General features: G+C 38.6%; 1 protein-coding gene across 1 annotated transcript; it reads right to left on the bottom strand.

The window, feature by feature from the left end:
* lhx5 (LIM homeobox 5) lies at positions 1-20,540 on the bottom strand. The gene is made up of 5 exons (XM_059358736.1): positions 19,971-20,540; positions 17,874-18,097; positions 16,558-16,835; positions 13,647-13,812; positions 1-1,183 (listed from the first exon to the last, which is right to left on the bottom strand). The coding sequence occupies exons 1-5, from the start codon at positions 20,141-20,143 to the stop codon at positions 834-836; spliced, it is 1,191 nt and encodes a 396-aa protein (XP_059214719.1). The 5' UTR covers positions 20,144-20,540; the 3' UTR covers positions 1-833.
* Positions 20,541-25,634: the final 5,094 nt, after the last annotated feature.

Raw genomic sequence — 25,634 nt, 5'->3', positions numbered from 1 at the left:
TGTGTGTGTGAATGTGTGTGTGTGCTTGAGTGAGCACAAGTGTCGGTATAATTGTGTCCGTGTTTTGAATAATGGTATAGACATCCTTCTTTTGAGCTATGGTCAAGAACGCTTTTTGTGCATTAAGGGACTTAAAGCTGAGATGTTTGCTCGAGAAAGTCAATGCCAGGAGTGTGTGTGCATGTGTGTGTGTGTGTGTGTGTGTGTGTGTGTGTGTGCAGTTTCTATCAAAAAGCAGCCTTTGATTAGACATATTGTCTTACAGAGAATAATGTTTAAAGCAACGTTTTTTTGACTGTGGCGTCTTTGAATATGAACATTAAAGCATATGTTAAAACATGGTCCTTTGTCTTTCTGATACTGAGGGTCAAGTGACAACTTAGTAATGAACAAAAATTAAAAAAAAAAACATTGCTCTGAAGCAACAAAAGGAAAAAGTGGTGAGAAATTAAGAGAACTAAACATGTCCCCTTTGGCATTTCTCTCTAAATGTTCCTAGAGCATGAGGAGATAACCTTCGTTAACGTTAACGGGGAAGGCGAGAAGCATTTTTGCTGGATGGAATCGCAAAATTATGTGTTGTTGTTTTTTTTTAAATAATTCAAGTCCAGTAAATCCAGGATGGGATATGCTTTGGAGTGTCTACCGGGCAGCGGGTGGTACTTTTTCCAGCAGGCTGTCCCATTCTCGATTCGTGAAAATCAGTTTAAAAAGTCCTCCATAAAAATTTTTAGCTGTATTTTTCACTCCACTTTTTTTTTAATTTATTCATCTCCTGAATTAACGAGGCTAGACATCCAGCCCAGGAATTGTCCTGTGGGTTAGTCCTTTCTTTACCAGGCGGCGGTTTCTCCCATCTCCTGGCCTTGGTGGGACATGGGCGCGCTGTAACTGGAGTTACTGGCCAAGGAGAAAGGAGGACTGGGTCCGCCCCCGTAAGCCTCCCCCGGGACGGGCTGCAGGGAGCTGGGTAAGCCCGGCTCGGGGCTGGGGGTTTCCGCGTGGGAGATCATGTCCGTGAACCTTTGGTCGTCTGAGGGGTGGTGCCCCGAACCCTCCATGGCCCCGGGGCCCGAGCCCAGGACGTAGAGGGACTCGGCCGGGGACTGGGCCTGCGAGGACGGAGGGCCGTGGGGGAAGAAGTCGTAGTTGGTCCCTGGTCCGTAATAATCACCTTGGTATTCTGGAAGAGACAGAGAAGAGACACCAGGTTAGACAAAGCTAGGCAAGTTTATTTATAGAGCACAATTCGGACACAGGGACATTCTTTACAGGGGCAAGATTAAAATACATAAAACACATTAGAAGACATTTAAAAGCGAATTTAAAAAAATAAAATAAAAAAAAGTGAATGAATAAAACATTTAAGAGCGAATGAAGGTTAAAATGGAAACAGAAAAAAGCTACTTTTTTCTCCCAGATTCACCACTTTAACCCTTAATAGGACACTCATTGAAATACTTGCAAATTCCAAATTTCAACCGTAGAGAATATTGGAGGATATTACATACAGCCAGAATGTGTAAAAAAGAAAACATACGAAAATATTATGAGAAAGAAGTTGACGAGATTAAAGTGGCAAATCTACGAGAAAAAAAAGCATATTTATGAGATTTAAAGTGGTGAATCTGGGAGAAAAAAGTTTCTTTTTCCCCACTTTTTTCTCTTAAATCTGCGACTTTTTTCGCACAGATTTGCCACTTTAAATCTCTTAAATCTGCGACTTTTTTTCTTGCAGGTTTGCCACTTTAGTCTGGTAGATTTGCGGCTTTTTTCTCGAAATATTGCCTGACTAACTACCAAGTATGGTTCTTTGCCTGATAAAGGGTTAATGGGTGTGTTCAATAAAGACGTGAAATATTATAATTGTATAATCAAATCACATTTTATGACAAAATAATAATATTAACAAGTAAAAATAATAAAAACACTATGTAATTTGTAATATGTGTCAGTGAACGAAGTGTTCAGAAATGATGAGAACGTGTGAAAACTGCTCAATAATAACCAACAGGATTATTTTCTAAAGTCTTTTGTGCTTTTTAAATTTAGACCCTCAGACACACACGTCAGTCCGTACAGTATGTTGTCTGTTTAAATAAAGTGTTAAAGTGTCATTAAAAAAATAAAAAATAAAAAAATGGAAACAGAAAAGTCTTCAGACTTGATTTAAAAGAGCTGAGAGTTGCAGCAGACCTCAAGTTCTCTGGGAGTTTGTTCCAGAGATTTGGTGCATAAAAACTAAACGCTGCTTCTCCTTGTTTAGTCCTAATGTATATATATATATACATATATATATATATATATATATATATATATATATATATATATATATATAATTTAACTCTGGGGACTGTAAGTAGACCTGTCCCAGACCACCTCAGGGCTCTGGACGGCTCATAACGTATCAGCAGATCGCTAATATATTTTGGCCCTAGACCATTTAGGGCTTTATAAACCAACATTAATATTTTGAAATAAATTCTTTGAGTGACAGGAAGCCAGTGTAAAGACCTCAGAACTGGGCTGATGTGATCCAGTTTTTTGGTCCTGGTGAGTACTCGAGCAGCAGCGTTCTGGATTAGCTGAAGCTGTCTGATAGATTTTTTTGGACACTGTTACAGTAGTCAAGTCTACTAAAGATAAATGCATGGACAAGTTTTTCTAAATCTTGCTGAGACATAAGCCCTTTAATTCTTGATATGTTTTTAACAACATGGTCTCACAGAAATCCGTGGAATAGCCACGGAATCGCTCAAATTTCCGTGAAACTAACACGGATTTGGCTACAATGCAAGTTAATGCCAGTCATATCCCGTGGCTATTCCAACATACAAAGTGATTATGTACATTCACTGAGTGAATATTTAGAAAATAAAACATATATTTCTCGCTAGAAATGTGATCAAAATCCATTTTTATGCAGAAACTAAGTCAAAATATAAATTTTTTCACAAAAAAATGAGAGAACTGTCCGCCATGTTTTTTGTTCTGACCGCCGGGACCTTGAAAGTCACGTGACTTGGAACAAACCAATAGGAACAAATATCCATGGAATAGCCACGGGATATGACTGTCATTAACTTGCATTGTAGCGAAATCCGTGTCAGTTTCACGGAAATTTGGGCGATTCCGTGGCTATTCCACGGATTCCTGTGAGACCAGGTTCAAAAAAAGACACAAAATGACTAAAAAAAGACACAAATGACCCAAAAAAGACACAAAATGTCCCAAAAAAGACACAAAATGACCAAAAAAAGACACAAAATTAACAAAAATAACATAAAATTAAGCAAAAAAGGACTCAAATTGACCACAAAATGACAAAAGATAACCACAAAAAGACACAAATTGACCAAAAAAGACAACAAAATGACCAAAAAAAGACACAAAATGACAAAAAAAACGCCAGAACCTTGAAAGTCACGTGACTTGGAACAAACCAATAGGAACAAATATCCATGGAATAGCCACGGGATTAACTTGCATTGTAGCGAAATCTGTGTCAGTGGCTATTTCACGGATTCCTGTGAGATCAGGTTAAAAAAAAGACACAAAATGACTAAAAAAAGACACAAATGACCCAAAAAAGACACAAAATGTCCCAAAAAAGACACAAAATGTCCCAAAAAAGACACAAAATGACCAAAAAAAGACACAAAATTACTAAAAAAAGACAAAAAAAGACACAAAAATAACATAAAATTAAGCAAAAAAGGACTCAAATTGACCAAAAAAGACAACAAAATGACCAAAAAAAGACACAAAATGACTAAAAAAACGCCAGAACCTTGAAAGTCACGTGACTTGGAACAAACCAATAGGAACAAATATCCATGGAATAGCCACGGGATTAACTTGCATTGTAGCGAAATCATTTCACGGATTCCTGTGAGACCAGGTTGGTTTTTAAGGTGGTAATAGTTATATTTTCTATCTTGAATATGCAGAATAAGCAGCTCCACACACCTCCACCCTACCTAAGTGGTGAAATTGATCATGTCCAATTTCCATCCAGCCGCTCTCCAACAGCCTCATTTGAGTGTATAAACAACTCCACACCTCTCCACCTCACTTCTCCCGCCTTTTACACACTGCATTCATCTCCCTCACTCATTCAGCTCGCAGCCATGCGTGCGCCTCCATGGATTCCCCTGCTGAAACTTTGGGATTTGGATGAGGAACTCCAAAATGAGATTCCAGCGTCCCCGCAGCGCTGCCAGGTCCCGTCAGCTGCATCCCGCTCCGTCATGTCGGACGCGGCTTCCAGCAAACATCCCTCTCGTCTAACCTCACTGGGCTGTGGCTATTTCCTGGATCATGCTCCATTATTTCCAGCCTGCGATCCAACTAACGGTTGCTTTCACCATCAATTAATCCCACAATTGTTGCCTTAATTAATTGACTAAATGTCTGGTCTGTAAAACATCATAAATAGTGCAAGATGCTACTTATTTATCTAAAACTCAATGTTTTGTTCAAACTACACCCAAAGACACTGAATTTACAGCAACAAAGCAAGAAAAACAACAACATTTCCTCACATTTGAGCATCATTTCTGCTTAAATTATGATTTAGAACCATGAGGAACTCCAAAATGAGATTCCAGTGCCCCCACAGCGCTGCCAGGTCCCGTCAGCTGCATCCCGCTCCGTCATGTCGGACGCCGCTTCCAGCAAACATCCCTCTCGTCTAACCTCACTGGGCTGTGGCTATTTCCTGGGCTTGCATGGATCATGCTCCATTATTTCCAGCCTGCGATCCAACTAACGGTTGTTTTCACTATCAATTAATCTCACAATTGTTTCCTTAATTAATTGACTAAATGTCTGGTCTGTCAAACATCATAAATAGTGCAAGATGCCACTTACATTTATCTAAAACCCAATGTTTTGTTCAAACTACGCCCAAAGACACTGAATTTACAGCAACAAAGCAAGAAAAAAAACAACATTTCCTCAAATTTGAGCATAATTTCTGCTTAAATTATGACTTAGAACCTGAACTACATATCAAAACATTTGACAACTAATTGCTGAATAATCACCTTATCAATTAAATTTTGTAATATGTGACATTTCAGCAAAAACAACAAGCTATCATTTGATTTACATCTGCTAATGGCATCATATCCTGTTTTTGTGTCATAAGTTGACTTTTATCCAGTTTTAAGACACATTTTTACGATGCAGTTTTAACATTAAACATTACCAGCAGTTATTTTACAGCTATACATTTTAACCGGATGTTAGATTTTAGTTAGTTGTCAGAGCAACAAGCAAACTCGACTCGACGTCTGTCTGCAGAACAGCATCCAGAAAACACAGATTGCTGAATTCAGTGTTTTTACTGGTTTTAATCAGCAGGTCTATTTGTTTAGGAGAGGAGGAAACCTCTGCAGATAATCCAGTTAAAAACCTCCTAAATGATGAACACTGATGAGAAGGTACTCCGTCTTTTATTATTGTTTTGATCCAGAGACCCCTAGTGGCATAAAATTACATATCGTACAATTAATTTTCCATTCAAATCCCACTTTAGCCCACTCTATGTTCATCTTTACAGTGATATCAATTGTGCAGCATCATAATAATCATCATTGTCTTTTAAAACACTTTTTGCCTGTTTATGTGAGCAAATCCTTAAGAAGATCTTTGTTTAGGCTTCCATCTCAGGGTTTAACATTTATGTTTTTTTCCACTTGTGAGTCAGAAATCTACTGTCACAGAATCAGTTTTACTACTTTAATAAGGCCTAGCAGCTATAATATAACAACAAAGACTAAACAGATATGAAACTGCTCCCTCTTTAGCTATTTTCATCATCAGTTTTTTGAAAAAAACCGATACTAGATTGCTAGATTTACTTGCCTGACATTGCATTTTTTGTCCTTATGTTAAGCCATTCAATCATTTCATCAATACATCATGCACATATGCATTTTGCAGCAGTGATTGTCTCTTTAGTCTGTAAATAATTCCCAACTTTGTACTTCACTAAAAAAACATGCACGTCTGCACAAACTATTTGAATAAAATGAAAAACGATTTATTTAAACTCCAACTTCAGCTTTAAAACTCTCTTTATCTGAAATATCTGATTTGTGACGGATGTTTTTCCTTTCTAAAATATTTAAACTTCCCCGCATAATCATTTCAAAGCGCCGCAGCAGAAACTGGCATATTAATGACAGAACGCAGCACAAATTCCTTGCTTTCACACAGAGAATCTCCAGCACACACTCGGATTTACAAATATTCTGCAGTTAACCTCTAACACTGAGTGACATGTTTACACCTCGGAGAGGTTTCCGCTCAGTTCAGGACCCCGACGAATGTTTGATGATGTCTCCAGGTATAATTATATTCATACCATAGCCAACATTTCTCACATTTTGTGGTTTATGAATTTCTCTGAATGTATCTTGACTTCTGTCTGTTACAAGCAGACCTCATCACAAAGGGTGAAAGGGAAAGCTGCAATTTATTTTAAAAATATATGTCCTTAAATATCTACACTGTAAAAAAAAGACTTTTGTTTTTACGGTAAAAAACCAGCAGCTGTGGTTGCCAGAACTTTACCGTAATAAATACGGTGCAACTTTTAGTAACATTACGGTATAATGATATTAGCACTGTTGATTTCACGTTTAAGATTGCCATTTTAGTCCATATTTTACCGTATAAATAAAAAGTTTTTCCATCAAAAGAAACTTTGTTCTGCCATATAATTGACAAGAGAATACTTTATAAATGCTGCATAAATTAAAGATTTTACCATTAAATATTGCAGTTTATTTCTGTTGGAGATATGGTGTTTAGTACATTTAGAGAGAATTTTTTTTTTTACAAAAAATGAATGCAAAAATGATGGTTTGTACATCACATTTTTGCTACAAACACAGTGCCAGTGCATTTTACAGTGGAGTAATGTATTTAAAAAATAAATAAAAATGTAAAAAATAATGTTTTGGCTGATATATACATTCACGGAGTTTCATTGTTACTGAAATTGAATTAACCCGTTTATCATTTTAAGGTCTTTTACTGTCACGGTTTAGCAGTTTTTCACCGTAAAATCTACAGACATTTTTTGCAGTGTAGAGTAACATCGAGCTAAACAGAAACTTTTGAATTGATGTCGCCAGCATTTAACATGTTTGTCTTTAAGATCCTCCAACAGAAGTGAATGAAATTTTGAAAAATGTTGTATTTTGACAAAAAGTTTCCAAGTTCCCTGGATATTTAATAAACCTCACTGTGAAGAGTTTATCACAGAGACTTTTCTTTGTATTTCCTTTGACACCTGGGCACAGGATGTTCTGAGCACTGGAAATAAAACCCAAATATCTCAAAACTTGGACAAATTAAATGAAAAGCAACAGGTTGGACGTTTTTTGTGTGTGTAATTTGGGTGAAAGGAGCCTTTTGGTTTGGACCCATTGTGTCCAAGCAGTGCACACATGGATCCAACCCTGAGAGCCAAACCACTTTGAGGCCGCTCCAGTACAAATTTGGACGTTAGAAAGCAACCAGCAGCTGAGCTCCTCCTGTACAGGATGTGGAGGCAAACAGCTGCTCCACCAAGGAATCATTGGGGGAAATACACCTTTTCAAATTCTTACTGAGAGTTAGATTGGGAGCTTGACTTTTCTTATATTTGTCTGTTACATATGGAGCCAGAAGGCAGTTAGCTTAGCTTAGCTTAGCTTAGCTTAGCACAAAGACCAATTTTCACTTGTTTAATTTGCACAAAAACGAAAAAGAAGCATAAAAATGACATGTTGCATTTTCTTAACAGAGGGTTATATGCTGGACTATTTCTGTTTTATCTATTTTGGTTGCTACATTTTCTATTTTAAGTGTGTGTGTCTGTTTACACTAACAACTATGGCAAAATGCAGAAAAAAAACGAGTAAAAAAGTTAAATGTGTGGAAAGCCAGACACTTCTCGGCCTCAACGGTTGCTGACTTGGCTACATAACGGGGAACGAGGGATCGCCCAACATGTGAAAATGGCGCTGGAAGAAGCTGCAGCGGTTGTGGTTAAAAGTAAAATCCTTATCATTTAATTTTCACTCAATTGTCAGGTGAGCAAAACAAGCAAGAAAAGCTGTGAGATATTTTCTGGCAAGAAGTCGAATGTTGGTGGTAATGCTCCATCCATTTGCAGTTTTTCATTAAAAAAGAAGTAGTAAAATATTTATTTCCGGTAAGAGCACAACAGCTGTGTTCAATTTGAGACATGAAACATTTTACAGTCCAATTTAATGCACTAGACTTCTATTTTTACTACTTTTATTTTTCTAACGACAACCTGTATCTTTTACCCTTTGCATATGTTTTTTTAATCTTTTTGTTTTTATTTGTTCATTTAATTTTTATTGTGTTATGTTTTTAATATTCATGTTGCTTTTATTTAACCTTAGGGTTGCCTTAATTGTTTTTAAAGGCATACCGTGAAACACTTTGAGCTGCATTTTATGTATGGAAGGTGCTACACAAATAAAACTATTGCTATGTAAAAATAGTGTATAGATAGTGTACTACATGCAAATATACTAAAGTGTCCAAACTGAGACACAGCAGATGTCTCTGCTGGATGCAGAGACTCCTTGTAGTCTTTTGGTGCTCAAAATTAGATTTTTATTTGTCATTCCACAGAAATACAACAGTATTGCACTCAGGTACTGGACTCATAATAAAAAGCATAATAAATAGTAAATAGAAAAAATACATTCTCATTCTCTCAGCACTTAAAATATTCATGTCATTCATTCACTGAACCATCAACTTAGTGCCATTGTGTGCATTAAAACAGTACTGTAATTGAGGTCTGCACAGAAAAAATGGACGTCCATCCAAATTGCTAACTTTACCAAACAGCAGTAGCCTTGAGGACAGAGCTGCCCTGCAACTGGAATCCTCTAAAAGTCGTCATTCCCAACTTGTCCGAGACAATTTGACAGCAGAAGATTAAAATCTAACGCATGCTCAACATGTTTCTGAGGAAGTCACTGCACCCAGCCAAGACACAACAAGTTGGTTACCTTTGGACGTAGTCAGGCTAATCGTTTCCATCCGTTTCCAGTCTTTATGCTAAGCTAAGCTAACGGGCTGCCGCTTCATATTCATCGGACAGAAATGAAAACAATATCAATCTTCTTATCTCGCTCTCGGCAAGAAAGCGAATAACCCAAAACATTCCTTTAATCCTGCAGCAGAGAGCAATATCTCTAAACAAGTCACACCTGTGCTATCGCTGCACAACGAGGGGACAATGACTCCGATAAGAGATGTGATGAAGCGCTGATATGGCAAAACTTCTGGATTTTTTGCATATTCATTTGGCGTCCCTAAAAACGATATTTCTTGAGGAAAGAATACTGTCAGTATCCGTCCCCTCCACTTGTAGGCAATTACTTCACACGCCGTTTGCATCCATTAACGATTACACACCTCCACCTGCCTTCTGCTTCCATATTCTCTGTCCAAATTTACATCCCCCCTCTGCTCCAAATTACCTCGCTAACATCAAATCCATTCTGTTTCAGCAGCACCTTGAACTGAGATCGATGGCAGACTTTATCCCGCTGCCCCAGATGTTGCTCTCGCATTGCTCCACTCCCACCATATGCTCTGCTCGCGCTCCTATTTCAGTCTAAAACAGGCAGAAGCAACAACTAACAGGTTAGATATCAAAAAAAATATGCTGCCTTAATTATGACAACTGCATTTATTTGCTGGTTGCACGTGGCTTTTTTCTTTTTTTTCTCCACAAACAAGCTAATTATTTGATGTCACAAACAGGCCGCTGCCAGTTTGGCCGACCTTGAGGATAAACAACAAGCTCGTGTTGTGGCCTGCGTTGTGTGTGTGTGTGGGGGGGGTTTAGAGGGGGCGTTGGCTCGGATAATTACACTCACACATGCACACACACCACCACACACACACACAGGCATTCCTCACTCTGAGCAGCAGCAGAGGGACATAAGGAAGCAGCGAGCTCAGATAAAGGCGGCTACAGCGAGCGGCCTGTGCTGCCGCCGCCGCCGCTGCTGCTAACGCCGCACAAAAGGGTGTGAAAAGCAAAAGTGAGAGAGAGAGAGAGAGAGTGAGGGATGAAGGTTTTGTCCTGTGTTTTCCCCTCCCACTCTCTGCAGTTTGCAGCCTTGACGGCTCTGGTTCATTGTATCCTGAACGTTCAGGCCCTTCAGGTAGATGTGCAGCAGCTGTATAGAAAAGCTCTCAGACTGTCCGTGAAAAACAAACTGATATACATGACAGCTGCATCTGATTTATTCCTGCAGCTCAATGTGGAGCTGTTGTCGTGCCGTATTGTCTGCAAATGATTTTTTTCTTGATCCGGGCGACCCACAGAGGCTTTAATAACCCACAATCTTAGCTTTTTTTCTGTTTTCTTCAAGGGTTCTTGACAGGAGTTTTTTTTTTTTTTTGAGAAGGAATATTGATCTTTACACAAACTGGAGATCACATTGTGTTCTCGCCACACGTGATTAGAAAATAAATCTACAGTGAGTGCAGAAAAGAAAAAATAGCTTATCGTTTTATCAGCATGTGGAAAAAAAACAAACCTTATCTGCAGCGTTCAGCGGAGAGAAACTTTCACAATTTTAATAGCTGAACATATTTGCTAAAAATCAAGCAGGAATCTGTGTGTGAAATTAAAATTCCTGCATTTTTTAAAAGGCTTTTCTGTGCCTGGAATAGTTATTTTAATGTGTCCCGTGCTCACTCACCTCTGCATGTTTCCACCAGCTAAAAGAATGTGCGGATAGCTTTACTGCTAGAGAGGCTGCAGCTGTTTATCCTGTCTTATAAGAAATATATATTTTGACATTAATCCACGTGCCAGGCTTTTGTTGACTGCAGTTAACATCTTCTTCAGAATACTCATCTTTACCAACTGAAGATTTTTGCTATTCATTACTGTAAAGCTTTTTTTTCTTCTTTAACACTTCAAAAACTAATCAAAACTGCTTTTGATGAATTGACTCTAATGTGTTACTTTCCTTGAAATAACTCTCTTTTTTTCTACCTTAATAATTTGGTGAAGGCGTCGCAGATTTATTTTCAAGGAGCAAATTAGCAAAATTAGCAAAAAAAAAAGGATGATGCTCAAGAGGTGCGTTTATATCAAATGCTGTAATAAGTAAAAGGTATAAGGTACGTCTTCATCTTCATTAAAACTTATTAGGAGAGACACGTTTCTATTACACAATGACACTAATCAAAACTCATAAAGTGTGTTTATACTGCTGGGAGCTCACTGCTGCTATCTTTGAAGTTCTGATGGATAAATAAAGGTAAATTGTGTCTTTAGAGGGTTTTTTTAATATGTAAAAGGTATAATGAACACATTTATTTTGATTTAAGCTTTTTAATAGATTATTAGGAGACTCATGTTCTTATCGCAGTATGACAGAAATCAACTGAGGATTATTTATACGAGCCATTTTTGTGTTTTTGAGTTGCTATTTCTAACAATCTGATTGATAAATCAATATAAACTGTGACTTTTAAGATTTTTTTTAGTATGTAAAAGGTATAAGGAACACTGAGGATGCTGTGTTTTTATTTCATGGAGTTTATACTTTTGAGCTCTTTTGAAGTTCTGATAGATAAATCTATACAAACTGTGACTTTTGAGATATTGTAATATGTAAAAGATATAAGAAACATCTTAATCTTCATTAAAACTAATTGGGAGAGACATGTTTCTATTGCAGAATGGAAGAAATCAACACAGACCATGTTGTGTTGTGATATTTTTCCAGAATTTACACTTGTTATTTTTGCAGATCTGCTAAATAAGACAAGATAAACTGTCTTTTGAGCTTTTCTTTTAGTATGTAAAGGATATAAATATCTTTATATTGATTGAAACTTATTAGAAGACACGTTTTTTTTATTGCAGAATGACAGTAATCAACACTCATGATGTGGTGTTTTATATTTTCAGTTTACTGCTAACATTCTGATAAATCTATATAAAATGTGTGTTTTTAGCCTTTTTTAGTATATAAAGGGTTTATAGAAGGAACAGCTTCATTTTGATTCAAATCTACAAGAAGAGACTACTGCAGGATGGCAGTAATCAAACTCATGATGCTGTGTTTTTTATTTTCTGAAGTTTACACCACGCTATTTTTGAGATTTTGATAGATAAATCAAGATAAACTGTCTTTTTTGCTAAAATGCATGGGTGAAGTTGCCCCCCATGCTGAGCTCTGACTGGGAAACATCTGTTCTCCTCTCAGCTGCAGAGCAAGTGGCTCAGTATGTGACAGCTAAGCACGTTTAATGCTTATTTTGAGCCTCAACATCTTCACACACAAACTTCATTCTGCAGCTAGAAGTGACTGTCTCTCTGAACATACACACTGACTGAATAGTTCCCAAGGTTGGAGTCAAATTAAGGGCTGATCATGTGTTGTCTGTCTCTGAACAAAAGATGAATAGATTAAAAGAAAACCGTGCAACCCTGCGCTGACATCTGCAGTGTACAGTTGATAAAGAACAATCTTTATGTAACCTCCCTGCAGCCTGATACTGGAACCAGCAGCTTTGTTGGGGAGATCGCAATTGAATATCACTTTTTTATTAAGGTTAAAGATTTGTACGTTTGCTTTCACAAGAAAACTCCAAATGCATATTAGTTGCACGTGCTTTGTCAATAATTTTCACTCATTTATTCTTCCTAGTGAATGATTTTTTCTTTAGTTTACACAGGAGCGTCTGTCCTCACAGATACAGGACGCTCACAAGACTCTTTTATTCTCCCTTAATACATTTAAACAGCCCTTTTGATGGACATGCTACCTGCAAAAAACTCATTATGAAAGAGTGGAAGTCAACAGCTCCAGCATGCTTCAGAAACGGCAGAAAAGTGCAAACTAAAAATCTGAAATGTCACCATGAATGGGAAGAATCTTGGGGTTCCTTTTTTCTAATTTCTGGACTAATTTTTAGTATGTAAAAGGTATAAGGAACACTGAGGATGCTGTGTTTTTAATTTCATGGAGTTTATACGAGCTCCTTTGAAGTTCTGATAAATAAATCTATACAAACTGTGACTTTTGAGATATTGTAATATGTAAAAGATATAAGAAACATCTTAATCTTCATTCAAACTAATTGGGAGAGACATGTTTCTATTGCAGAATGGAAGAAATCAACACAGACCATGTTGTGTTGTGATATTTTTCCAGAATTTACACTTGTTATTTTTGCAGATCTGCTAAATAAGACAAGATAAACTATCTTTTGATGCTTCAGAAACGGGAGAAAAGTGCAAACTAAAAATCTGAAATGTCACCATGAATGGGAAGAATCTTGGGGTTCCTTTTTTTCTAATTTCTGGACTAATTTTTGCTGTATTTGTGTTTTATATATTGATGTTTTTCTGTTGCATTTTACGATTTCTGCAGATACGAGCTGCTGTGAGTTTTGAGTTCAGATGAACTTTTAGTAGTTTGTGTGCGTGTGTGTGTGTGTGTGTGTGTGTGTGTGTGCCCATGTATGTGTGTGTGCTTGGCATTGGTCTCTGTCTCATTCTCATGCTGTTCTCTAAAAAATAAGTAGATAAAGACAGAATCAGAATGAGCAAATACTTTGTTTCCTACCTCCGTAGTATCCATAGGCTCCCGGTCCTAAAATATCCGGATCCTCCAGCCGGCCCCCCAAGGGCCTCATCCTCCTGGGGCCCCTGAAGAAGGCGTGCCGCCGGGCCCCCAGTGCACTCAGCTGCTTCATTCGTCGCTCTTTGGATCTTCTGTTCTGGAACCAAACCTGCATGGAACCGGAGAGACGGGGGGGAGGGGAGGGGGGGTCACGGTTATCAGCTGATCTCATCATTTTAAGAAGCAGTGATGGAGCTGCAGCCTGCTGCTGCTCCATCACTGCTTCCACTCTGCAGCTACGTCACGGCGGGAGTACAAGTTCTGTACAAGATTCTGACTCGAAGCACAATCACGACAAGATCCAGTCTGTTGCATCGTGCACAAAGTGAAAAAACTCAAAAACAAACGCATGAAGCACAACTGAGAGAATTGAAAACAAATTAAAAATGTATCATTTGAATCCTAATTTCACTGATCTATTCAATTTCATGCTCACTGTTACAGACATGATTCATTATTTATTTTAAGCAAAAATATTTCTTACAAATAACAAAACAGATTTGCTCTCTGACTGAACTTACAGTATTTTATTTGCTTTAAATTCTTGAACCTCAGCATTACAACAAATTAGAAAATAAATGAACTGCGTTAAAGTCAAACTAAAAGTGTTAAACTGTTCAAAACCAACCAAACACAAGATGAAAATCTTCCAGTGAAATATCAGAGTTACAAAGGCTTTGATCAATTAATACCAGAGGCATTCTGTGCCAGTTATTCACTCTTTTATACACATCATAGAAACGTTACAACACATCTCTGGAAAGCACAACTAAGACATGAGGAAGTGCATAAAGATGCTGCGTTTGAAATGAAGTGTCTTATCTAAGACTGAATATAATAAGAATAAAAACCAGAATAAATTCTCCAGCAATATAAACGCAACATCCGTTAAAATAAACAGTAGAAGCTACAAATCAGAGTGTAAAAAGCCTTATCACTGACGTTAGATAAACTGTCTTTGAAGAGGAACAAAGGAGGATTTCACTATACACCATATGGAAGAATGTCTGCATTATAAGCACATAACACATCTTGTTTCGCCTTTGCATCGCTGCTGCATAATGATGTATGCTCACGCCAGCCAGGCTACACCAGAGGCAAAATCCCACTGTGCTGCAGATTAACAAAAACACACACACACACACACACACACACACAGACACAAAAACACCTAAAACCCACTTAGGCTCTGTTCTATGTGCTCCAGCGGCAAAAAGGCGACACCTGCTTATTGAGAACAATCGTCTAACTGTAGGGTACATTTTTATGGAAATGCTCTCGCTCCCCTCGAGAGAGCGTTGCTTAGGGATTACATACACATGCTGCAGAAGCAGCGTGGCTCACAGGGCTCCCCGTGCTCAGAGCAATGGTATTTAACACACAGCCAACGAGGACGATGACGAAAACACAGCCTCCATTTTGGCTCCAAGCGACACACGGAGAGAGGAGAGAGGAGGGGACGGAGGGACGCACCACCTGACTCCCTGATTGACTGATTGATTTATTGGCTGTTTGATTGAGCTCTGTTGATGCAACACACACACACATGTGCAGCAGCGTGCAGTATATGATATAGATGAGGCGGTGGAGAGGCCCTGGTCGGCTCTAATAAGCAGTGGGAACAGGCTGGAAGTGAGTAAGAGCAGAGAGGTGGGAAAGGGGAGGGTGGTATGTAAATCTGTGAAATCAGCGATAATTACAGTGAGTGCACAAAAAGCCACATCACAGTTGGCAGAGATGGTGCTAATCATCCTGACACAGTCTGCACCCAGACACTGTGTGTGTGTGTGTGTGTGTGTGTGTGTGTGTGTGTGTGTGTGTGTGTGTGTGTGTGTGTGTGTGAGGGTGAAAACACAGACAGAGAAAGGGTCCAAACACAGTGGCGCAGCTCATGTTTTTCCTGCAGGAACATGTTTGTTTGTGGGGTCCCTCCTGCCTTTGGCAAAAACAAGACTAACCTTTTACTAATTTCATGGCTGTGCAACACGTTTGATTACTGGAATAAAACTGTGCCGCCTGCACAAAATAAACAATATTGCTTTTCTTTAAAAAAAAAAATGTAAAAAAAATCAGCATTTATTATATCCTTGCATCAGTAAATTGGATTACTAGATTCTAATTTTCATAGCATAAATGAACGCCTGCAGATATGGATACAGCAGCGTGGAAATTGGATGCAAATAAGTGTGCAATTATTATAGGAATAAAATATTTATGGAGTGAGCATGATTAAAGTTGTATATATATATATATATATATATATATATATATATATATATCAATTAATGCAGAAAATAAAAGCATCAAACAGTGAAATAATTCCTACATATAAAATACGTTTCAAAATAAAATAAAATGTAGCATTTATTTAATGTAAATCAATTAATTTATTAATTCTAATTTAATAACTAGAGTAGATGTTGCATTTGAAAATAGAATTTTTTTTATGTCTATTTTGATTATTAAAAACACAGTATTGCTGAAATATGGGAACCCATTGTTTTGTGGGGAAATAAAAATCTAATTTTTAGGGCAACACACTGCTTCCATATTCATTTTTTTGACTATAAAATTGTTGTTAAAATGCAAATAAAAAATGCAAACTGAAAATTGTCACATGCAAAGGCAACCATTATCATTTAAAAGTATCTTTATGTCATTATTATTATTATTTTTGTATTATTAATAATAAAAAAACGCATAAAATAGAAACAAAAAGCAAAATACATGATGGACAATTTCAATATGCTGTCAACAGAGCACATCATGTTTTGACATTTCTCTCATAGATGATTGAAATCTGCGCACGTGCACACACGCACACACACACACAAACACAATCAGCTGATCTTACCTGGATGACGCGCATGTTCAGTCCCGTTTCCTGGGCCAGCTGTTCCCGGATGTGCCGGGTCGGTTTCGGCGTGGCGACAAACGCGGCCTTTAACGTTTCCAGCTGCTTGGCCTTGATGGTGGTCCGGGGTCCCCGCCTCTTGGTCCCCGAGTTCTGCTCCTCATTCTCAATATTGTTCGTTTCCTTATCAGAGGACGTGGAATTGTCCGTCTCCTTTATGTCTTCCTGTATTGGGTCCTGCAGATCCGGCGATAAACTCCTATCTGTACACGAGGACACTGAGGAGGGAACAAACAAGAGGAAGGTCACGATCCCAAATGTCACGCAGGAAGAGGAGGAGGAGGAGGAGGAGGAGGAGGAGGGGGTTAATTAGGCCTGCACATGCACGGCCGCAATGCACGAATATATGCATGTCAAATATTTCACATTGCACTGAAATCTCACGGAGAAAATGCACTTGCAGGAGGATTTTACCCCCTTTTTTCCCCATGTAAAATATTTGTTTTCTATCTGGCTTTGAATGTTTATTTATGTATTCATGTAGCCTATTATTTGCACATTTTATGCTTGAAAAATACAAACAAAAAATAATATGAATAAAAAGTACCAGATGCTAAAATGAAATAAATTAAAAAAATAATTATTTATAATACGTATTTTCTAATCTATTTATTACTTGCACATCTGATACTTGAGAAAAACAATACAAATAAAAATAGGAATAAAAATTACCATAAAATAAATAAATTTTAATGTTAATAAATAAAACAAATATGTTTATTTTTTATTTGCACATTTGATAAAGATAAGAACTATATATATATATATATATATATATATATATCAAAAAATAAACTTCTCTCCGAATATTTCTTATTAAATGCGAAATAATAATAACAATTGGAAAACATATAAATTAAATAGTAAATGAAGAGCTGAGTGTGCGTGGCTGCAGCACAGTGCATGAATAGACACACACACACTCACACACTCATCCATCCCCAGCGGATCCTGGCGCACAATAATAAAAAGCCATTGTCCTGTGGAGGTAAATATTGAAAGCATTCATCTGACAAGGTTGTTGTGAAAGCTCTCCACGGCCCGCTGAGGATGTTCAACAAAAAAAACACAATCTTCCTGGACATGTGAAGCCTCCACCCTCAGCTTCCTTTTGTCCCTTTAAAGGCCGCGTGCCATTTATTTATTTATTTCCCAGCTCTACATTTAAACATTTACTCACAACATGGAGAAAAATATGGATTTCTGTTTGCTTTTGAGGACAAAACACACACTTTTTTGTGGTTAATTTTAATTACCTGAGTTCAGGTTGACTTCGTTGATGGCTCCGGAGCTCGAGTAATCTTCTTTGCACACAAACTTGTTCTCGTCTATGACGTAGAGCTCCTCTCCCGTGGACAGCTGCTTGTTGCACACCATGCAGGTGAAGCAGTTCAGGTGGAACACCTTGCTGCGGGCTTTGCGGACCAGGTCGTTCGGCGAGATTCCCTGCAGACAGCCCGCACACTTGGTGCCAAAGCGCCTGCGTCAGAGCAAACATTCATGTCAAAATTATGTTTTTTCTTCAAGAAAAGCTAAATTAAATCCAGTCTAAGCCTTAACACAATGATAAGAAGCGCACAAAAGCTCTTATTTTGCCAATAAAACATCATGTAATCATATTATAATAAAACAATCGGGCTTTTATGTCTATAAATACGATTTCAGTGATAATAAAATGCCTTTATTAGCATTCTAGTTTGGTAAGAATACACACTCAATATAAACATGCAAAAATCAAATAAAAATAATAATTTAAACATGCTTCTTATTTATCGCTATTTGAGGAAAAGTCTAATTTATAATTATACATAAGCAGATATTTCGGTGAGGTATCAGTTAGTATACAACCCTTAAAAATAAACAAAATAATAAATAAAAGCAGGTGCATGTACATAACTGACTGGGAGTATTAATAGTGGCGACGGAAACCATTCAAAATGAATTTAATTTAAAAAAAAAATTCAAACCAGATTTTTTTTTCTTTTTTAGGATCTAGAAGAAAAATCCCACACGCTCATTATTATTTTGATGGAGGTGCTCTGACAATAACCCCACGCAAAACGTATTAGTGACAATCAACACATTGTAGCCACGGATATATTATAGGATTAAGCAGAGTGGGAGCATTTTAGCGTGAAAATCTTCTCTTAATCCATATTCACCCGCTTAAACACCGAGTGGGAAGACTCATCAATTTGATACACAAATATTAAGCCAAAAAAAAAAAAAAATTCCCACTCCTCATTTATTTTTTTTAATTTTCAATGAAAGAGAGAGGTGAAAGAAACGACACCTGGCTGATATTAACAGCTCTATAAGGCGCGTTTCTGATGCTTTTATTATGAAGTTCCAGCAGATGTTGGAGGCTCTGTCCGGCCTGCTGCTGCGGCGGTACCTGGCTCTCCAGCCGGCCTGTCGGGGGTGCGTTAAGCCTCTGGGTGAAAGCAAGCGCTCCTTTTGTGCAGCATTGTTTTAACACTAATGTCGGCTTGTCTGTGTGTCTGTGTGTGTGTCTGTCTGTGGTATCGCTCCACTGTCCCTCTTTCTCATGCAGCAGCAGCAGCCTCCCCCAGCGAAAAGGGCACAACTCTACTTACACAACAAATGGACATATTAGGGTGATTACTGTTTCGCCTGGCTAATGGCTGCCCATTTAAATCCACCGCTTGATGGGACCTGCACTAATATGATGGCCAAGGCCGCGCGAGGCCAATAATAGCGCGCGCGGACAAAGGCTAATGTGTCTTACATGTCATTAGACAATTTGGGAGAAAATAACTGACACATACAAATGAAAATGATGCTAAGAGAGTGCGACGGGACAAACAAGGGCTTCACTTAGCACTCAATTACCTGAGACACTTTTTAGGAATTGTGAACCGGTTAAAAGCCTAATGGCTGTTTGGGAAAGTGGAAAATATGTTAAAAAAAATTCCACACAGGGTGTCTGCACTGTGAAATTATGTTTTATTTTACAGGCCGAATTACAGGGCACATTATATGAGCAATATTTTATTTTAAGGAAATAAATAAAAGCCCATATTTTATAAGAAATTAGATACTTGGTATATGTTTGTATTTATTCTGCGTGAAGATGTGTTTGAATTATTATTTTTTATTTAAAAAAATGCACTATAATAACAGTTTGAAGCTATTATTTTATTCTTGTTGACCCCTGTGCACATGGAATTTAAGTTCAGGTTTAACTTTTATGGGCCACACTATTATTTCTACTATTTTTTTAAATTAAATTTGACATTTTAAGCAGTTTCGCAAGCCTATAAATATTAACCTGATGCGCATATTGTTGCACAATTTTTTTTTTAAATAACCCTGAATCCAGACTGTGTTACCTGAAAAAGTCCATTTTGCAATAGAGCTTGCCGTCCCTGGAGAAACACTTCTCGGTGAGGTTGCAGTTGCACTCGCAGCACTGGACGCACTTGGCGTGCCAGGCTCGGTCCAGCACGTTGAGGAGGAACCGGTCCAGGATGGGCCGTTCGCACCCGGCACAGTGGACCATCATCTCTCCGGCCTGCAGGGCGCCGAGAGCCGACCTTCCCACACGGACTGCGCTGCTCGGACTGGGGCAACCCGGGTCTACGCGGAACAACGTCTTGGCTCCGGGGAGGTTTTGCTGTCAGGCAAAAAAAGTGAAAGGGACCTCCCGATCAAAGAGCGACAATCCCCGGGCGGGCGGGCACGCTTGTAGTCCTGGTTTGTTTGGGTCTCTGTCCTGGCACTTGTCACAATCCACAATCCAGATCGGAGGAGAGCTCTGAGCCGCGCCAGCTGATGGAGTGCGTAATGGACAAACCTGACATGTTTTCTCACGCTCACACTGTTAAAACACCATTATTAAAATTATTATTATTTCTTAATATTTCACCCCCTCACGCTTTGTTTTGGCTCCAGTCATTTCCTCCGGGCTCACCTCACGCCGCCACTTTCGCATCACTGTGCCTGCGTTATCACCAGTTTTTTTTTTTTTTGCCAGCGCGTCCTGCGCTCACATTGGATGACGCCCTTGTTAATTCCCGTGCCAGGAGAGCCAATCACAGCGCAGTTGTTATGGTTACACGCTCATAGCTGTGTAGCCTCCTGAATCACACACGCCGTGCACAAGCACCAGGGCCGTGCGTAAAACGGGGTGTAGTGGCGCTTTCAGAGGCCAGCGTGCGTGTGGAAGGTTTCATGGTGGGTCACGGACAAATCTCTGGCTTCATGAGGGAGAAAAGCATCAACCAAGAGCAACGTTTCAAACTCCAAAGTCCACAGAAACACCAGGAAGGTTAGGAAATACCTGTAGAACAGGAGCGCGGCGCGGCGCTGCTCTGACATGAATGTGAATGGATGCAGTGGGAGTGGGAGTAGCCCAACAAGGGCTAATGCTACACAGCCTTATAATGCCTTATAATGGCCCGGTGCAGGCTGCAGAGGAGGGGCCTTTTCTCATGCACGGAGCTATTTACAGGGAAATGCGATGGATTAGCTGCAGCTCATCAATAGGGCCAGCCCGGACAGTCACCCGGGGCTTTAACAGACTGGCCCCCGATCGAAAGGGAATCTCAATATTTACCATCAGCCTCGTTCTGTTAGTCTGCAGTTAAGCAAACACGCGATACGCTAATTCATGTTAGTCAAGGCTTTTTCTCTCTTTCCGCGTTAATGATGATTCATTTCAATGACATTAGGTGTGAATTTTCACTCATTTTACACGATTACAGGTCATCAGACAACATTTAGAGAGGGACACAAACAAACAAACAAACAAATAAACAAACTATCTATCTATCTATCTATCTATTACGATTCACCTTTATTTTGAAATTATATGTATTCTTTTTTATTATAAAGAACACGTTTTTCAGTTTAATGTCTGGGAGAGCTCAGTAATAAAAAGTGTAAAATCATGTTTTAGGTGTTTTTTGGGTTAAATGGATGAATTAGTTCTATATATAAACATGTTGCCAGATAAAAGGGACCTGAGTATAATACAAGTGGAGTCTTTGTTGAATAGAATGTAAATAAAACAGATTGTGGTGCTAGTTTGCTAGCACGTCAAACACTGTACAAAGAAAATATATTATATAATATGTTCAGACTGAAAAAACTGCATACTCCGAACTCTGAATTTGATGTTAATATTTCAGCATCCAAACTTTTTTGGAATCAGGTTTGGCAGATATTTTCGTCTGCCGTATATATTTTTTGTCACACAGAAAATTTGTTTGCTCAAGGTCGAAACACTAAAGTCGTTGTGTCCTTGTCTCGCTCAGGGACACACTGAAACCTGGATTCTCCTGTCCACAAATAAAACGACCAACTTTACAAATAATGGCCAACACCTGAGCTTCATGCATCTTTTTTGCCTTCATTCTTTGCTTCTTTGAAAGCATAAACTGTGGCCTTTTCCAGTCCTCAGTTACTCAGACTTCCACTCTGTCCAGCCAGGAGTCATGTCCTTTCATATTCAGACTATAATCACTGCAGCATTCAGTCTGTTGCATCCAATGCATGAAGCAAAACTGACACAATGACAATTGTCTGTTTTACATTTTTCACCCCACACGTGCAATCAAAGCCTCCTGACATGTGGACAGGAGAATCAAACCAAAGCTGAGCTTCATGCATCCTTCTTTCCTTCCCTTAAAAGCTTGAACTGCTGCGTTTTTCCACTCCTCAATCATTGTTTTTACTTCTCCTGCGTCATGCCAAGAGTCCTGTTGTTTCAGATTCAGACTCTAATTATAGCCACTACAACCTTCAGTGTGTTTGTTGCATCTTGCACAAACACAACATGCATGAAGCACAACTGACAGAACAGAAACAATTAGTAATTGTTTTACCTCACACATGCAAAGGAGACATTTGCAATTTAAAAAAAACACTTAAGTCAGCACGTCCATGTGCAACTCAAGGGCACATTAACATGTGGACACGAGAGTCCAGGTTCCAAACCAGCAATTTTCAAATCATGACCATCACTTGAGCTTTCTGCAACTCTACAATGTCATTTAGCAGCTTTTATTCAGCTTCATGCATCTTTCTTCCTTTCCATTTTTAAAAGCTTGAACGGCAGCCTTTTCTACTCCTTATATCTACTTATAGTCACTACAAGATTTAGTAAATTGCATTCTGCAAAAATACAAAATGCATGAAGAAGATGATGAAGATGAGACTCCAGGTAACAAAGCAACAACACCAGAGCTTCATGCGTCTTTCTTCAAAAGCTTGAACTGCAGCCTTTTCCACTCCTCCATCACAGTTTTCCCTCAAGCATTTTCTACATTATATCAAGACATGTTGTTTCAGATTCAGGCTCTCATCACAATAATCACAAGATTTATATGTTGTATCCTGCACAAACACAACATGCATGAAGAAGAGGATGAAGATTTGAATCCAGGTATCACCAGCCAACACCTGAGCTTCATGCATATTTCTTCCTTTCCTTTAAAAAGCTTGAACTGCAGCTTTCTACCACTCCTCTATCACTGTTTTCACTCCAGCTTCTGCTGCATCATGCCAAGATTTAAATGTTGCGTCCTGCACAAACACAACGTGCATGAAGACGATGATGAAGAATCGGTTCCAGGTATCAAATCATCAACAGCCAACACCTGAGATTCATGCATCTTTTTTTCCTTCTCTCTTTCTTTAAAAGCTTAAACTGCAGCTTTTTCTACTCCACCCATCACTCCAGCTTCTACTGCGTCAAACCAAGAGTTGTGTTGTTTCAGATTCAGACTCTAATTAAAGTCACTACAAGATTTAGTATGTTGTATTCTGCACAAACACAAAATACATACATAGATACATATCAAAGCACCAGCTTTGAAATAATGTCCAACACACCAGTTTCATGTATCTTTCTTTCTTTAAAAGCTTGAACTGCATCTTTTTCCACTCCTCAATCACAGTTTTCCCTCAAGCTTTTACTGCATCATGCAAAGAATTGTGTTCTTTCAAATCCAGACACTAGTTATAGTCACAACATGAGTTATATGTTGCATTCTGCACAAACACAAAATGCACAAAGAAGAGGATGAAGATGAGAATCCAGGCATCAAACCTGAAACTTTAAAATAATGGCCAACACTGAGCTTCATACAGCTTTCTTTCTTTCCCTAAAAATCTTGAACTGCAGCTTTTTTCATTAGTCTATCATTGTTTTCCCTCAAGATTTTACTATGTTATGCCACAAGTCATGTTCAAATTCAGGCTCTGGTCACAATAACTACAAGATGTGTGTGTTGCATCCTGCTGAAACAAAACATGCATGAAACACAACTGACAGATGTGAAAACAAAAGCATACAAGTTATGTTCTTTCTCAATGTCAAAGCACTAGAGTCAGTGTCCTTTTCTTGGGGACAGGCTGCTATGAAACTTAAAACACCGGAGCTTCATACATGTCTCTCTCTCTCTCACACACACACACACACACACACTATTATTTTCTTTTTCAAGATCTTCGATTAATTGCCTGTTTGTTTTCTCTAACTGTTTTCTGGCATCCTGAACTGTTATGTCAACAGAACCATGAGAAGAAGTCCCCCTCCTCTGTATAATTACTGTTTTCCTATCTAAATGACACCCCAGGACAGCCGTGTGTGGGTTTATCCTGCAGGTAGCGCTGCTTTAACCTGTGTGTTCCAGGCTCTTTTGTAGAGACAAGGCTGTATGAGTTCCCCCCAATTATGGGAGCTGCGAACACAGCGGCCTTTAGCCTGTAAAACACGGCAGAGACAAAAAAAGGAGGAGGGGTTTCAGGAGGAAACGGTGGGAAAAAGAGCATGTGAGGCAAATGTCTCTTGTTTGAATGCAGCCGTGGTGCATTGTGCTAAAAGGATAAATAAAGAAAAGCCCTGTTTGCTTTTGCTTTTCTGTGCTGAAACCCAAACAGTGAAACACTCACCTGAGCTGAGAATGAAGGAGCTGTCCGTGGTACCAACAAGCACCAAGGACAGCAACAGGCTTTTCAATGATTGCCCAACGCTGCATTATATGATCACATACTGCTTATACTCCACTCTATACAGCCACTGTGTATATACGTTTAATATATTCTGAAAGGCTGTAGCGCTGTGAGATAGAAATCTGGCCAACATCAAGCTCAACTCAACCCTCAAATGGCTTTTCTTCCTCTTACAGGGACAAAATCAATGCTGACAAACTGTTTTGATGCCTGCTCTTTCAAGGACTTTGCACCTTTATTTCCACTGGAGGCTTCTTTCTGTGAGGCTTTCTGGTTCTATACATTATTATTATTATTATTATTATTATAGGTTATTCTGCAGAGGCTTGTTAACCATGCGTTTGAACCATTAAAGGGAAAGTTCACCACAAGACGGCAAACGCATCTTTACTGTCGTGTTATTTACCAATAAACAGCTGGAGGTATAATGGAACTACATGGCACAAGGTTTGTGGTGTGCAAAGCAGCAAAAACATACATTTGAAAAATTCCATTGAAGTCAAATCAAATGTTGAGCAAAATGTTGAAATGTCGCATTTAAGAAAATGTGAATTAGGGACGTTTCCATCAGCTGGTTTAGAGCAAATAAACAAAGCTGCAGCAAGATGATTTGTTCAGAAGAAAGCAGTGTGATGTGTTGCTGTAGGATAATCTGTCAGTTAACAGGAGAAGAAGTAGAGATTGAGCAAGAGACAAAAATAATTTTTAAAAAAGGTTGCTAATCGGACAACTTTGAGGAAAGATGTCTTCAAAAATTAGATTCAACTGGGCAACTTATAATTGTTCTTCATGTCAGAGGAAACAGCCAATAATCCATGTGAGTTAAATGTTCACTATGTCAGAAATTAGTCAGAAAAAGTCTTTCTAGCTGTTTAGCACATTAACTATTTAAAAAAAAGAAAATAACCAGTTAAAGTTCCTAATTTTGGTGTTTCCATCAAGCTTTTCTCATGAGAATCTTCAAAACGCTGAGAAAAATGTGTTGATGCTAACGGCTAATGCCTCTTTCCAGAAATCATGGTGTGACCGGAAATGCC

Source organism: Centropristis striata, chromosome 19 (assembly GCF_030273125.1).
Source record: "Centropristis striata isolate RG_2023a ecotype Rhode Island chromosome 19, C.striata_1.0, whole genome shotgun sequence".
NCBI classification, from domain to species: Eukaryota; Metazoa; Chordata; class Actinopteri; order Perciformes; family Serranidae; genus Centropristis; species Centropristis striata.
Note: the sequence above shows the minus strand (reverse complement) of the source record. Positions and strands in the feature narration are given on the sequence as shown.

Excerpts from the sequence above, each read along its gene's own strand:
- lhx5 (XM_059358736.1), bottom strand. The coding sequence starts at position 20,143 with ATGATGGTCCACTGTGCCGGGTGCGAACGGCCCATCCTGGACCGGTTC. Across the intron at positions 13,813-16,557 it reads TGAACATGCGCGTCATCCAG|GTTTGGTTCCAGAACAGAAG; the intron begins GTAAGATCAGCT and ends GGTTCCATGCAG. Across the intron at positions 1,184-13,646 it reads AGCCTATGGATACTACGGAG|AATACCAAGGTGATTATTAC; the intron begins GTAGGAAACAAA and ends TGTCTCTTCCAG.